General features: G+C 52.7%; 4 protein-coding genes across 6 annotated transcripts; 2 read left to right on the top strand and 2 right to left on the bottom strand.

Moving 5' to 3' along the window:
- Nucleotides 1-210: 210 nt before the first annotated feature.
- mindy4b (MINDY family member 4B) lies at nucleotides 211-3,268 on the top strand. Its single transcript, XM_028420212.1, has 11 exons — nucleotides 211-274; nucleotides 447-590; nucleotides 670-789; nucleotides 982-1,061; nucleotides 1,242-1,407; nucleotides 1,478-1,543; nucleotides 1,953-2,023; nucleotides 2,139-2,211; nucleotides 2,325-2,512; nucleotides 2,882-3,054; nucleotides 3,126-3,268. Exons 1-11 carry the CDS (start codon nucleotides 212-214, stop codon nucleotides 3,266-3,268), a joined length of 1,287 nt encoding a protein of 428 aa, XP_028276013.1. The 5' UTR covers nucleotide 211.
- A 92-nt stretch (nucleotides 3,269-3,360) lies between these two features.
- tsen34 (TSEN34 tRNA splicing endonuclease subunit) lies at nucleotides 3,361-5,951 on the bottom strand. 2 transcript variants are annotated; one of them, XM_028420204.1, is made up of 5 exons: nucleotides 5,755-5,950; nucleotides 5,406-5,657; nucleotides 4,552-4,681; nucleotides 4,204-4,488; nucleotides 3,361-4,044 (listed from the first exon to the last, which is right to left on the bottom strand). In XM_028420204.1, the coding sequence occupies exons 2-5, from the start codon at nucleotides 5,646-5,648 to the stop codon at nucleotides 3,860-3,862; spliced, it is 843 nt and encodes a 280-aa protein (XP_028276005.1). In that variant the 5' UTR covers nucleotides 5,649-5,657; nucleotides 5,755-5,950; the 3' UTR covers nucleotides 3,361-3,859. The 2 variants fall into 2 exon arrangements, with proteins under 2 accessions (XP_028276005.1, XP_028276006.1); XM_028420205.1 differs by having other exon boundaries at nucleotides 3,974-4,090; nucleotides 5,755-5,951.
- Nucleotides 5,952-6,758: 807 nt separating this feature from the next.
- eif2a (eukaryotic translation initiation factor 2A) lies at nucleotides 6,759-12,668 on the bottom strand. 2 transcript variants are annotated; one of them, XM_028420203.1, is made up of 16 exons: nucleotides 12,376-12,668; nucleotides 11,578-11,647; nucleotides 10,880-10,951; nucleotides 10,694-10,812; nucleotides 10,518-10,617; nucleotides 10,353-10,435; nucleotides 9,900-9,973; nucleotides 9,689-9,833; nucleotides 9,506-9,622; nucleotides 9,273-9,429; nucleotides 9,115-9,199; nucleotides 8,716-9,048; nucleotides 8,496-8,609; nucleotides 8,267-8,386; nucleotides 8,130-8,195; nucleotides 6,759-7,374 (listed from the first exon to the last, which is right to left on the bottom strand). In XM_028420203.1, exons 1-16 carry the CDS (start codon nucleotides 12,401-12,403, stop codon nucleotides 7,309-7,311), a joined length of 1,749 nt encoding a protein of 582 aa, XP_028276004.1. In that variant the 5' UTR covers nucleotides 12,404-12,668; the 3' UTR covers nucleotides 6,759-7,308. The 2 variants fall into 2 exon arrangements, with proteins under 2 accessions (XP_028276004.1, XP_028276003.1); XM_028420202.1 differs by lacking the exon at nucleotides 12,376-12,668 and having other exon boundaries at nucleotides 11,578-11,699.
- Nucleotides 12,669-12,989: 321 nt separating this feature from the next.
- On the top strand, nucleotides 12,990-14,653 carry LOC114444767 (stress-associated endoplasmic reticulum protein 1). Its single transcript, XM_028419566.1, has 3 exons — nucleotides 12,990-13,192; nucleotides 13,593-13,665; nucleotides 14,096-14,653. Exons 1-3 carry the CDS (start codon nucleotides 13,109-13,111, stop codon nucleotides 14,134-14,136), a joined length of 198 nt encoding a protein of 65 aa, XP_028275367.1. The 5' UTR covers nucleotides 12,990-13,108; the 3' UTR covers nucleotides 14,137-14,653.

The following is a 14,653-nucleotide window of genomic DNA, read 5'->3' as shown; positions in this document are numbered from 1 at the left end:
TGTCTCTGTGTGTCTGTGTGTGTGTGTGTGGCAGCGATCAGGGAACGTGAGCATGTGACAGATCCAGTTTCAGCGGCGTCTGCCTGCTGCTCCTGCTGCTCCGTCCGGTCTGACAGGAGGAGGCGGTCCGGTGTGTCGGTGCTGTGTGTTTGTGTGTTTCTGAGTGTCAGACAAAGCAGCAGGCAGTAGTTGTGTAGTTGTGTAGTTGGTGATGACAGACCTAGGGCTGGGCTACATCGAGCTGCTTCAACAAGAAGTCAAGAAGAATCCTGACGTGAGTCACATGTGTACTCTGATTACTCTGGTTACTCTGATTACTGCTGCGGCTCCACAGGTTGCCGACAGGCTCTTTGTGTGTTTGTGCTGTGTGTGTTCTGTGAGCTCTGAAACATGCGGCCTCTTCGTGTGTGGAGGAACAGCCAGGCGCTTCTTTGTCTCCTCCTCAGAGGCTGCTGGACGTGGGGAGGGAGGAGCAGCAGGAGGAGCTGCCTCCACGCAGCAGGACGCTCCCGTCCCTCTGCTCCATCCCACAGAGGCTGGCGATCTCAGCAGGCCTCGGAGGGACCCCGGTCACCCCCAACCTGACCGAGGTAAACCCACATTTCAGAACAAACAGCTCCACCTGGTGGAGGGAGCAGCAATGACACGCTGCTCTCTGTGTCCTGTCAGAGCCTGAGGAGGATTCTGTTCGGACGGACGTTCCACGTTTTCAACTATGAGTGGAGGAAATCCTGCTTCCAGTTCAGAGAGCCGGACTCTCAGCTGTCGTACGCTCTGCGGGCCGACAGGGTGAGACCCCGGCTAACACCCGGCACCGCACTCAGAGGTTCTGTTAGCATGGCTCTGCTCACACTGCAGGAAGAACCACAGAGTCTGCTCATGTTCAGTGTGAGCTCCCCCAGTGGTTAATCAGAGAAGGTGCAGGGTCTGTCAGAGTCCAGGTGTGTCTACCAGGGTCTCACCTGAACCGGTGTCTTTCAGGGCGGGGCTCGGGCTGTTCAGATGGTGATCCAGGCTCGCATCATCAAACACCTGCTCTCAGACAGTTGGACGCTGCACAGGTGAGGACAGGTGACGCTCCCACCTGATCACAGGTCACATGACAGGAAACATACACCAGCATGTGACCACAACATGACGCCTGAAATGTGACGTAAAGGCTGAGTGATGTCACAGTGATGTCACAGTGGACATGTGAGGTCATGGCTGTGATGCGTGTTGTTCTGTCCACCTGTTTTCAGCCTGACCGATGTGAGTCACAGGGAGCAGGAGAGGGCGCTGGCGGCCTCGCTGTCCGACAGCCTCTGGTTGGCTGGCCAGGAGGAGAGCGCTACCGTTACCTTGGTGACAGAGGACTACTGCATTACACCGCACTTGGACTACAAGCTGGACACCTTCACAGAGCGGGTACGGCTCAGTCTGCATGCAGCTCTAACATCGGAGTTCTGTCACATGTTGGTTTCATCGTGTGTTCCAGCTGCAGCTGTTCACGTTCGACACCAAGGACGCCGTCCGGGAGTTCATCCTCGACCACATCCAGTGTGTGAGTCCAAAAGATCCTTTAAAAAGCCCCTGAGCCGCTGAACACTGCCAGAACAAACAGGTGCTGCCATCTTGAGCTGCTGATGTCAGATGATGTCAGATGATGTCAGATTGAACGCTTGTTTTACGACGGTAGAATCCAAGATGGATGCCGCACCACTGCTTTACTACTACTAGCACCTTCACCTCACACACACACAGACGTCTCGTGATGCGGCACATTGCTAGCTTGGCTGCCCGGGCAAACGTCTGATCCAGGTGACGGGTTAAGCAGCACAGCACCAGTCCAACACTCCTAACTAAAGCAGGCACAGACAGCTGGGCCTCGGTCATGTGATCATCGTTCAGCGGACTGAGGTGAGACCCGACACGCTCAGTGATGGCGTTTTGTTTGACCCCTGTCTTTGCAGTTTAAGGAGGAGGGCGGTCATGGCGTCATCCTCTTCCTGTACAGCCTGATCTGCTCCCGCTCAGTCGAAAGGTAACGGCCATGTAAACACCACATCACTATCACCACACGCCAACACGCCATTGGTTCCTCAGGGACTAGGACAGGTGTTGTGCTTTGGCCATGGATGTGCTCGTCTTCCCTGCAGGCTCAAGGAGGATCTGGACTCGACTACTGCTCACCTGCTTCACCTCAGTCTGGGAAACTTTGTCTGTCGTCAGGTAACTGTTCAGTGCAGAGACTAATCCTAAAAGACGCCACACAACTTGACCTGAGCTGAATTGACAGTTTAAGCAGGCAGAGCTGCAACATGCTCACACCGCTGTGTTCACAGGCTCTGCTGAACCTGCTGCTGACGGGCAGAGCCAGTCCCCAGGTCTTCAATGGGAAGCTGTGTTTTGGGGAGGATGGGTTGCCACTAGAGTGCCCCCTGCAGGGCGTCCTGACTCGCAGTGACGTGGGATATCTGCACTGGAGCAGAGAGCAGGTGGACCGAGGGAAACTGCCGCAGGTAGAGTCCCAGTTACTGCAGAGCAGAGCGACCCGAGGCCCGCCGCAGCCACGGTCCAGCTCTGATTCCACTCGGTGTAAACCTGGACAGCTTAATGACACACAGCTAAACCTCCACACACAGTCAGAGGCTTCAGCCCCTCTCCAAAGTCCAGCCCAGTGGTTACATGTGTTACCTGCTGCAGCTGAACATCCAATCAGAACTCATTCTTACCATCTGATTAATCGACCCGATCACCTTCACTGTAAATATCTTACCGTGCGTGTTCAGGATGCCTGACACAGGGTTCTGATGAGGGGTCCACAGCGCTCTCTCATTAGGTGACCACATGTTGTTCTGAGACCGACAGCTTTCCTGAACGTCCTCCTGCATGTGGGCAGCATGCTGAAGACCCCCTGTGTTCCGGTCTGGGTCTGCTGCATTAACAGCAGCCACTCGGTCCTGTTCAGCCTGACCCGCTCGCTGCTCTCTGACTGGAGAACGGAGCATCAGTTCCAGCTGTACTACTACAACGGGCAGAGCTCACAGAGCGCCACGGCCAGACTGACCATTGGTGAGGACCGTGGACCTGCTGCCTAAGGTCCGATCCGGTAAATGCCTAACTCACCTCTGCTCTCTGCACAGATACTCACTCCCACCACTGGGAGGCTCTGTCCACAGACCCTGGCGGGGACCCAGAGAAAAGGTTTCCTTCACTGGAAATGGCCATCAGGACCAAGTGGGACGGAGCTGCCATTGACTGGAACGGGACCTCCCCCTTCTACTGAACTCCGTGACAGCGCCCCCTTGTGTCCCATCACCACACACCAACCCCTGATTTTCCTACATGTAGCATTTTAAATGAAGACAATAAACCATGACTGATCAACAGAGCGTCTTCATCTGCAGCTGATGTTTATTAACTGAGGTTTTAAAGGACAAACGTTCACCTCTGGTCAACATGTGTCTGAGAGTCTGAGGTCAAATGGATTGTTGCAAACGTTCCTTTTCTCAGTTTCATATTTCCTTACAGGTATGAGGCTGTTGGAGCTCCGTGTTCCGCCCCCTGCTGGATGAACTCAGCACATGTTTGGTCCATAAAATGTCAGAAAAGAATGAAACTAACTGTCACATGACACGAACGCCGCCCTGTGGCCGCTCTGAAGGGTTAATGCTGAACGAGTGGGTCTCACAGACCCGGTAAGACTTGGTCCGAGCTCCAGGAGCTGCACGGTTTTCTTACCGCTCAGGACTCACATTCAGAACTCTGCTGGTTCTGAGGGGACGCACTCAACGAGTCCACAGTCTGTGCACTTCAACACAGCACAGACCAGCAGAACCAGGGCTGGCCCTTCCACTGGTCCCAGTGGGTGTGGGTGCTACACCATTCCACTCCACTGCACTGACGTGTAGCGGACTCTGTCCGTCCCAGGCGAGCACAGCAGGACCGTTTTCTTCACATTGGACCCCAATCGAGCCACAGCGAGGACGTCCAGCAGAGGGAGGGACTCGTCCAGAGCGAGACAGACAGCGATGAAGTGGGCATGGAAACGCAGGGGGTCACCTGATGAAGGACATGAAGACATCAGTACCCGCCTGTGGATGGAGGCCTGGAGGGACAAACGAGAACCTGTCTGATCTTGACTGGTTCTGTTTGGACCATCAGAACCTCCGTGCTGAGTGTGTGACGGCTTCTCATCATACTGCACAGAATTATTCTGACCTGGATACACCAAGAAGTCTCCTCCAAACTTCCCCGCTGACGTCAGGTAGAAACCCCGCCCCCGCAGGTCTCTGAACACCTGGTACCTGGTGTCACAGCTGGGCGCGTCCAGCTCTCGCATCGGCCAGTCAGCCAGCAGGAGGGCCCGGGCCTCCGGACAGTAACCTAGGCCTGCCCGTGTCGTGCTCAGCTGGACCGCCAGCGCTGCACAGGGAAAGGAGAAGTTCCGGTCCAAGGCCTCCAGATGCCCCCGCAGGTCCTCATCTGTGGTCCCAGCTCCAGACTCTGAGGAGACCAGACTGGTTAGACCAGACTGCTATAGAAAGACGACGCTGTCATAATACTCACGTGTCAGTGAAGAAGTCATAGCACGGAGCAGCGACGCCTTCCTGTCCTCCAAAGCCAGGACGCTCTGCTCCTCAAAATTCCTCTGCTGCTCCTCCTCATGCTGCTGACGGAGCTCCACCCATCCACGATCCTGGCGCAGCGGATCAACAAAACACAGCCTCAGTACTCAGCTGACACCAAATCAAACGCACCCTCTGCTCTCAGCTGACACTAAATCAAGCGCACCCTCTGCTCTCAGCTGACAGTATAACCAAATCAAACGCACCCTCCGCACTCAGCTGACACCAAATCAAACGCACCCTCTGCTCTCAGCTGACACTATAACCAAATCAAACGCACCCTCTGCTCTCAGCTGACACTATAACCAAATCAAACGCACCCTCAGCTCTCAGCTGACACCAAATCAAACGCACCCTCTGCTCTCAGCTGACACTGAAACCAAATCAAGCGCACCCTCTGCTCTCAGCTGACACTATAACCAAATCAAGCGCACCTTCTGCTCTCAGCTGACACTGAAACCAAATCAAACACACCCTCTGCTCTCAGCTGACACTATAAGAAAATCAAACGCACCCTCTGCTCTCAGCTGACACTATAAGAAAATCAAACGCACCCTCTGCTCTCAGCTGACACTATAAGAAAATCAAACGCACCCTCTGCTCTCAGCTGACACTATAAGAAAATCAAACGCACCCTCTGCTCTCAGCTGACACTATAAGAAAATCAAACGCACCCTCTGCACTCAGCTGACACCAAATCAAACGCACCCTCTGCTCTCAGCTGACACTATAAGAAAATCAAACGCACCCTCTGCGCCGCCGCACCCTGACCCAAGTGTGTTCTGGTGAACTGACCTGGTCGTGGTCCGGCAGCGCCGCAGCGGCCCGGTGCTCCGTCAGCAGCCGCTCCTCCTCTGGCAGGAGCAGCAGCGGTCGGCCCAGTCGTCCGTTCTGGCGGGGAGTTCTGGGTAGTGAACCCAGCAGCGCCCCGACCAGACCCTGTGACCTCACTGCCCGTAGGTCCGGCGCCCGCCATAGCAGGGGGGCGGAATGACACAGACTCAGACCCACAACTGGAGGCGGGTCCTCCTCCTCCATCAGCAGAACCTGCAGATAGAACCGGTCGTTAGAACCACAGCACGACACTCGGCTCGTGGACTCCACGTGGACCCGTAACCCACCAGTCCAACTGTTGCGGTGTTACCTGCACGTGGCTCAGCTCAGCTCCGCTGTGTAAACTCAGAGATTACGACCTGCCGTAATCTGACGCGGTTCTCCCCTCAGACTGGGTCCACACACGGCCACACGCACCGGGTCTCTCCGGGGTTCAGTATTCACACCGTCTGACGGAGGCGGGGCCTGGAGTCACAACAAGCCGCTCGCGCTAACCCCAGGAAGTAAAAGAACCAGCCAATGAGAGAGCAGAACCGCTGGACACGCAGCGGAACAAGTCGAGGCAGCTCATAGGCCGTCTCCATGGTAACCGTGAGAGTTTGCTGTCAATCAGTCACACTTCCACTGCAGCTGTCCACAGCTCCATTAGAGGGCGCTCTGACTGAGCAGCAGTGATCAGTGACGTCATCAGAGGTCAGGCAGGTCAGTATTGATCCTGTATCAGAGCTGGATGTGAACAGCTGAAGCTGAGTTAGCCCATCAAACACTAGCATGCTGCTAACGGCTGCTGATTGGTCCGTTCAGATCAGTCTGTGGTGTGTTATTGGTTTAGACTGATCAGCAGCCGAGCACACACAGACACACACACACACACACCTTACACTAAGACAGACTTAAAGATGTAACTCTGTACACTGTGTCTGTCTGTGTGTGTGTGTGTTTGTCTGTCTGTGTGTGTGTTTGTCTGTCTGTGTGTGTGCGTGTCTGTGTGTCTGTCTGTCTGTGTGTGTGTGTCTGTCTGTCTGTGTGTGTGTGTGTGCTTGTCTGTCTGTCTGTCTGTGCGTGTCTGTCTGTGTGTGTGTGTGTGTGTCTGTCTGTGCGTGTCTGTCTGTCTGTGTGTCTGTGTGTGTGTCTGTGTGCGTGTCTGTCTGTCTGTGTGTGTGTGTGTCTGTGTGTGTGTGTGTGTCTGTCTGTGCGTGTCTGTCTGTCTGTGTGTGTGTCTGTCTGTCTGTGTGTGTCTGTGTGCGTGTCTGTCTGTCTGTGTGTGTGTGTGTGTGTCTGTGTGTGTGTGCTCAGACATCTGAAGGACTCTGGTGGCAGAGAGAACACTTTTATTCTGAACTGAACAGTCTACAGGCTTCAGTGGACACACACCTGTTGAGGACAGTCCTGGAGTCCAGGCCGTCCCGTACTGAGAGTTCATGCTGATGTTTGGTGAACATTTAGTTTAATAAACACTCAGTGAAGTCGCACCGACATGGCCGCCGCCTCATGTCAGCACAACAAAGACCAAAATATGAAAAGGTGTCTGCCGCTGGGTTTGTCTCCTCTGCATGTTATTAAAGCTGCACATCTCCCAGAATGCCTCTGGACAGACAGACCCGGCGCTCACAGGCAGGAAATGGAAACCGAGGCCGCATTTACAGAGGAGGCGTGTCAAGCTCCACCCACTCCAAAAAACCCACCCACTGCAATAACATTTCGTAATCAAACGGAACATTTCGTAACCAAACGGAACATTTCGTAACCAAACGGAACATTTCGTAATCAAACGGTGCTTCACACACACACCTCCTCTGTGTTTGTGTGTGACACAGTCAGTGGGCCCCACTGGGGGCGTGGCCTGTTGATCCTGCAGCGCCTCCTACTGTCCGATCTGTAGCTGCTGCAGCTCCTTCAGCAGCTGCTCCTCCTTCTGCATCTTCTCCAGCTGCAGATACACACAGCAGCTCAGACACCAGACACAACATGAACCTGATCCAATCTGCTCCGATCTGATCTAATCTGATGTAATCTGATCTACTATGATCCAATCTGCTCCGATCTGATCCAATCTGATCTAATCTGATGTAATCTGATGTAATCTGATCTACTATGATCCAATCTGCTCTAATCTGATGTAATCTGATCTACTATGATCCAATCTGCTCTAATCTGATCCGATCTGATTCAATCTGATCTAACCTGATGTAATCTGATCTACTATGATCCAATCTGCTCCGATCTGATCCAATCTGATCTAATCTGATGTAATCTGATCTACTATGATCCAATCTGCTCTAATCTGATCTACTATGATCCAATCTGCTCTAATCTGATCCGATCTGATTCAATCTGATCTAATCTGATCTACTATGATACAATCTGATCTAATCTGATCCAATCTGATCTAATCTGATTTAATCTGATCTACTATGATCCAATCTGATCTAATCTGATTTAATCTGATCTACTATGATCCAATCTGATCTGAACTGCTCCGATCTGATCTAAAGTGATTTAATCTGATCTAATCTGCTCCGATCTTCTCCAAGATGATTTAATCTGATCTAATCTGCTTCGATCTGATCTACTATGATCTAATCTGATGCCATCTGATTCAATCCGATCTAATCCAATCTGATGTGTGATGTTCCTCAGACTCTTTGATGTCACTTTAACAACATAAGACATCATGCTCCTCACCTGGTTCTTCTGAAGGACTTTTCCAGACGCCTGCTGCTCCTTCAGCTCCTCGATGGCCTTCAGTTTCTGAAAGACACCAACACATCATGGCTCTGACCAATCAGAGTGCAGAGCACCTCTACAGACCAACCCTTCACCTTCTTTAAGTTCTTTATCTTCTTGTCTGTCTCTGGGTCACCGCTGCTTGTCTCCAATTGGCTGTTACTGACAGGCGTGGACACAGGTTCAGGTTCGGGTTCAGGTTCAGGTTTCCCCTCCTGCAAATGTTCACATAACACATCTATCCAGCAGTAAAGGTGTCCCTTCCCTAGCAGCCAATCAGGCTGCATCTGTCATGCGCATGTTAACAGGTCTGTGATCAGTCACCTGCTTGGCTGCTTTCTTTGCTTCTCGCTTCCTCTGATTCTTCAGAGCAGCTTTAGAAAGACTTTTCTCCCCTGCAGGTCCACGACGAAGGTCCTGAGGAGGCTCTTCCTCATGCTGAGCATCGGACAGAGGGAGGGAGGGAGCGAGTGCATCAGACAGGCAGAGGGCTTTGTTTCTGGAATCTTCATCTTACTAAGTGACATGAATGTTTCTTCCTCACCAGTTTGGCACTAGCCGTTGCCGGCAGGTGTCTCAGAGCCGGGGGGCGGTACGCCTGAGTGGGCGGGGCCTGCGTGCTGCCCAGCCCACTGGGAGCTGCCTGGTACTTGATTGGCCGCTCAGGGAAGCTGCCTTCGGGGAACGGCTGCCAGCGGACCTCCCACAGCTCGGAGCCAGCCGCAGCGTCCCACTTATGCAGCACGGAGCCAGTGTAGTGCCAAATCTTATACCCATTACTGACCCTCAGCCGCGGGGAGCAGGTCGCCGTGACAACGTGCTCGCCATCAGGACACCAGGAAAAGTAAGTGGCATCTGGTGCCTGAGGTTTGGACACCTGGAGGAGGAGAGCTGGATTATAACCGGCGACTCATCGATCGTTTTCTGTTTGACACGTCCTCACCTGTTTGTATTTCTTCATGTCCCAGACCTCCATCTGACCCTGCAGGTTCCCGAAGCCAGCCAGGACCAGGATGTGGCCCTGTGGGCTGAAGTATGGCATTGTAATCAGATTACACAGACAGTGCAGAGACCAGCATCTGAACTCAGGTGCTCGCTCACCTGTAGTAGGCGGCGTTTCGTGGTCCGGTTCCAAAGTCGAACACTGGGTCACACTTCAGGTTGTAGACGGTTGCTTTGGCCGGCATGAAGCCGTATACCACGCAGAACTCTGTGGAGCTGGGGCTCCAAGCCACGTCGTAGATGGGACCATTCTTAGCTGTTTCAGAGACATAGAGCGATGTCACAGCACATCCAACGACCATCAGGGCTGAGACGTCAGGCTGAATATTTACCCAGCTGAACCACCGCCGTCTCTCCATTCACAGCCAGATAATGCAGCGTCTGCTCGCCGTAATACGATGCCCCGGTCTGGTCCACCTCAGTGCTCGCAGTCACTAGAACTGCAGAGGCTGCAGCGCATAGACAGGGGTCAGATGGCTTCACAGGGGGTTCTGTCTGCTCGTGTTTGGACTCACCCTTCCGGTTCCACTGCAGGGACACCTTGTCTGCTTTGAAGAAGCTTTTGTTGGCCAGCGCAGCAGTGGGTCCTCCCAGCACAGGATACTGGTACAGGCGCACGAACGACGGCGCTCCTTTACTGCCGGGGACATAGACTGCAACCTGCAGGGGACAGACGTGTCGGTGCGCGGCTCAGAACACCACAGCTCACAATAAATGTGGACTCACCTTACTGGGCTGACCTCCAGGTGAGAGCGCAAAGTCCGACACCTTCTGCATGTGCAGCTTGTTGGCAATGGAGTCTGAAAAACAACAAACCTGTCTGAGACAGAAGACATGTCTGAAAGTGTTCAGCTTGTTACATAGTCCCTGTGAACAGAGACATCTGTCTGTGAGGACGCCTCGCTGCTGAACAACGGCAGAAACAGCAGTTTAGGCGAACATGCTTGAAGCAATTTACAGTTCAGGATTCCCCAGAGATCTGTGTGCCTGAACGATGACAACAAGCGTGTAGCATGATACCAGAGTGAACAACCGGTCTGGCACACAGTATCGTTTGAGATGTGCGGATTCTGCACAACTCCCAAAGCAGCGCTCCGAGAAGACAGCGCCACATCTTCCTGTCGGAGCGCTGAGAGCCAGAACGGGCTTCTCTGTTTCCGTGTGTGTAACGAGCTTAACTGTAGTCATTGTTCTCATAGAAGTGCAGCTCGTTGTTCACACTCCTCACAGAGATCTTCTCGTCTTCAGACCAGCTGGGACACCTGCAGGCCATGAGACACATTACAGCTGCAGTCAATAAGCAATCATCCATCCATCCATGCATGACAGCAGAATGTGACTGACCAGGAGTCCACCTTCTTCTGATACAGAGCTTTAAGCAGCTGGCCGCTCTGCACGTCCCACAGCTGGAGGTTGGCTTCCCCCTGAGGGCTGTCCTGAGTCTCTGCAGACACACACCGTTATTTTAACGCTGCGACAACAACACAACAGTCATCGCTCCGTCCTGCGTGCTGCCTTACTGGTGTACGGTTGCCACGTGACCAGGATGCTCCCTAGAGGAGAGAACTCCAGCAGGGTCGTCTTTGGGAGGTCAAAGGTCGAAACCACTGACCCATCTGAAGACCTGACCACAGACACACTGACACACACACACCAGGAGTAAGTCTGAAGAAGTAAACAGTGTCACTGACTGGATGGAGACCTACCTCTGTCCGTTACACCAGCCAAACAGGGTCCCGTCTCTGCTGAAGGTCAAAGTCTTGCTGACCCGAGGGTCCCTGAGACACACAGACACATGTGTGTTGGTGTTAGCTGGTGTGTGTGTCTGTGTCTGTGTGTGTGTTTGTGTGTCTATGTGTGTGTTTGTGTGTCTATGTGTGTGTTTGTGTGTCTATGTGTGTGTTTGTGTGTCTGTGTGTGTGTGTGTGTGTGTGTGTGTCTGTCTGTGTGTGTGTTCCACAGCAGGCCTCTGCTGGTTGTGTGTGTGTGTGTCTGTGTGTGTGTGTGTGTGTGTGTCTGTGTGTGTGTGTGTCTGTCTGTGTGTGTGTGTCTGTGTGTGTGTGTGTGTGTCTGTGTGTGTGTGTGTGTGTCTGTGTGTGTGTGTGTCTGTCTGTGTGTGTGTGTGTGTCTGTGTGTGTCTGTGTGTGTGTGTGTCTGTCTGTGTGTGTGTGTCTGTGTGTGTGTGTGTGTTCCACAGCAGGCCTCTGCTGGTTGTGTGTGTGTGTGTCTGTGTGTGTGTGTGTGTGTGTGTGTCTGTGTCTGTGTGTGTGTGTGTGTGTCTGTGTGTGTGTTTGTGTGTCTGTGTGTGTGTGTCTGTGTGTGTGTGTGTGTGTGTGTGTGTGTGTGTGTCTGTGTGTGTCTGTGTGTGTGTTCCACAGCAGGCCTCTGCTGGTTGTGCTGGTACCTCTGGAAGGCTGGGTGCTGCTCACACTGAGGCGGGCCGCAGAGCAGAGCCGTACCCTCTGATCCTCGCACTGGAACAGACACAGGAGGCGTTTGGATCCTGATCATTATGATTTATTGATCCTGTTGTTATCAGGTCACAGCTGTTCTCTTAGTTTCTACTTGAAATGAACAATGACGTTCAAATGTAAACATCATCATGATGCAGGTCCTGTGAGCCTACGAACACATTGATCCCCTTTCCTTCATGTACTGACCCAGTCCACACTCACACGACCCGCTCTGTTCACTGGCCCAGTTCCATTCAGAAAGCTCCTCATTTACAGTGTTCCAGGCTGAGCAGACCACAGGAACCTACAGAACACACTGATGGAGGCGGACCCTTCACACTGTGTACCTCAGCTCTCTGGTTCTGGTTCTGGGCCATCAGCCGTGTACTTTGATAAGTGTACCTCAGCTCTCTGGTTCTGGGCCATCAGCCGTGTACTTTGATAAGTGTACCTCAGCTCTCTGGTTCTGGTTCTGGGCCATCAGCCGTGTACTTTGATAAGTGTACCTCAGCTCTCTGGTTCTGGTTCTGGGCCATCAGTGTAACCAGCTTCCACAGGTTTTCGTATCTGAATCCAGCATGCTGGGTTCACTGAGGCCGCATCAAGCCGAGCTGTTCATGGATTCTAACGGACTCTGCAGTCCCCTCAGCACGCCTGTTCCGGACCTGGTACTGGCTGTCGGACCCGTCCCCCTGCCTGAAGGCTCGTTCACAGACTCACAGAGACCAGAGAAAACCGCAGCTACTCACCTGCTAGCAGCGGGACGCACGGCGCCATGTTTCCGTGTGCCGGAAGAATAATGACGCCTCCCGGAAGTGCGTCATATGACCAGGAGGCGAGTCACTCAGTGCCACATCAGCATACGATCTGTGATTTTTAAACGCTGACGTCACAGATAAAAGCCGAGTGAATCGTCCTGCGCTGAATGTCCGAGTGTCCTCAGGAAGATCACGTGGACAAAATCAATAACCCGCCGCGCAGAGTTTAATCAAAGCTAACGTTCGACCCGAGTCTGAAAGATCCATCAAGTCACCGGAAGTCACACACCGTCACGTGACTTCCGCCTTCAAAACAAAAGGCCGTTTTTCCCGAACACGGTCTGACCACGTCATAGTTGTAGTTATATAAGACTTGACTTGTAATGATAATAATAATAATATTATAATAACATAATAATAATAATAATAAGTTCACTCTTCTATTGTTATTAACACGAGATCATCATAAGACATCTCACACCAGAGCCTCGGACCGGGCTTTTATTGTGACAGCCGGGACAGGAAGTCTTATTTTGGCAGGCAGTAAATTTACCCAGGAACCCACGGAGCCTGTGGGCGGAGTCACCGGCTGGCGGGCGGGGCTTCACGTTTTTGAGTACGTAGACAAACGAGAGTTGTCCCAGTCCGTGAAGCAGCGAGTAAACAGCTGGTCCGAGCCGCCGAAGAAGAAACCGACCGAACCGAACCAAAAGCGGAAAACAAGATGGTGGCCAAACAGAGGATCCGCATGGCGAACGAGAAACACAGCAAAAACATCACGCAGCGTGGGAACGTGGCCAAGTCGACGGTGAGTCCACAGCAGCTCTTCCACAAAGTCTTCTCATCTTCAAAGTGTCTGAACCGGGAAAACCGGCCCGGTACCGGCCGGACCGGCTCACAGCAGGCAGCAGAAAGGGCGCCACCGCGGCACAGTACTGTGATCAATACAGCGTCGATCACGTCTGATCAGCTGGATCAGTAGTTCAGTTTGTGAGGCTCACACATGAATGATCAGCTCAGTGTTCAATCAGAGATCAATAGCACTCAGCATGGATCCAGGAGGTTTGTGTTTTAACCTGTGACCAGTGACCTAGGAACAGATCAGCCAATCTGATCAAGGCCTGTGAACAGATTCATAATCCCAGCCAATCAATGACCTTATTGATGAAGGGTCTACTGAACATTAACCAGTGATGCTTTGTTTTCAGAGGAACCTGACTGATGATAAAGGCGTGGGGCCGTGGCTGCTGGCGCTCTTCATCTTCGTTGTCTGTGGATCAGGTGATTCATTTCTACTTCCTGTTTGTTTCTGATGCTTCCTGTTCGGATCAATAACCGATGGAGTTATGTGGCGGTGGTCTGAACATCTGTTTCACCCAATAATGGTAGAAATCAGTTCAGACGGCGATGACGCCTCCCTATGGGCGGAGCTTGTTGTCTCTGAGCTGTGATGTCACTGTGACCTCTGCAAACACCTGGCGCCTCAGGTGTGTGTTTACTTTATCTGAGCATGCTCAGCGGCGAGCAGAAGTCTCACGCTGTTTCACCAAAACAAACACTAAAGTCCAGCTGTCTGCGATCAGGTGATCGACTCCGATACTTTGACACGTTTCGTAATCGATGATTGCAGATCATTGATCGCTGATCACTCTGTATTGATTGAAGTATGTAGCGGTCTGCTTCTGGTCTGACTCCCGCTCTTCCTCTGCAGCCATTTTTCAGATCATCCAGAGCATCAGAATGGGCATGTAGATGACGTCACCAGCGGGGGCGGGGCTGCTGAATGCCGTGGACGACCAGGAGCTTCGACCGCCGTCGCCAGCAGATTGCTGCCTTCCCACCCCCGCGAACTGAAGTCACAGAAACATTCCTGAACTCTGATGGCGTCTGCTGTCACTGCACACAAATGACCAAACAAGCCCCGCCCACACAAAGCCCCACCCCCTGACCACCAGCCTGTTATCTCTGTTGGTTTCACATGTCGCTGCGCGCTGACCTTCTCAGTGTTTTTATCTGTGAGGAGGCCACGTGTCGCCTCGCCCTGTGCCATAAGCCCCGCCTCCTCTGATTATGCCATATCAGTTCAGTGGGGGGGGGGGCACAGTCCAGCCTGTCTCTGTAAACTGTCTCCATGGGCAGACTGTCTGCTCCTCACAGACGTGACAGGAAGTGCCGTGCAGGTCTTTTGAATCAGAAGGTGTGTGTCTGCACCGTGTGCAGCTTCACCCAAACATTCCTGTTCACGAAATAAAGTTTCATTTTGAATGTG

Source organism: Parambassis ranga, chromosome 13 (assembly GCF_900634625.1).
Source record: "Parambassis ranga chromosome 13, fParRan2.1, whole genome shotgun sequence".
Taxonomy (NCBI): Eukaryota; Metazoa; Chordata; class Actinopteri; family Ambassidae; genus Parambassis; species Parambassis ranga.
Note: the sequence above shows the minus strand (reverse complement) of the source record. Positions and strands in the feature narration are given on the sequence as shown.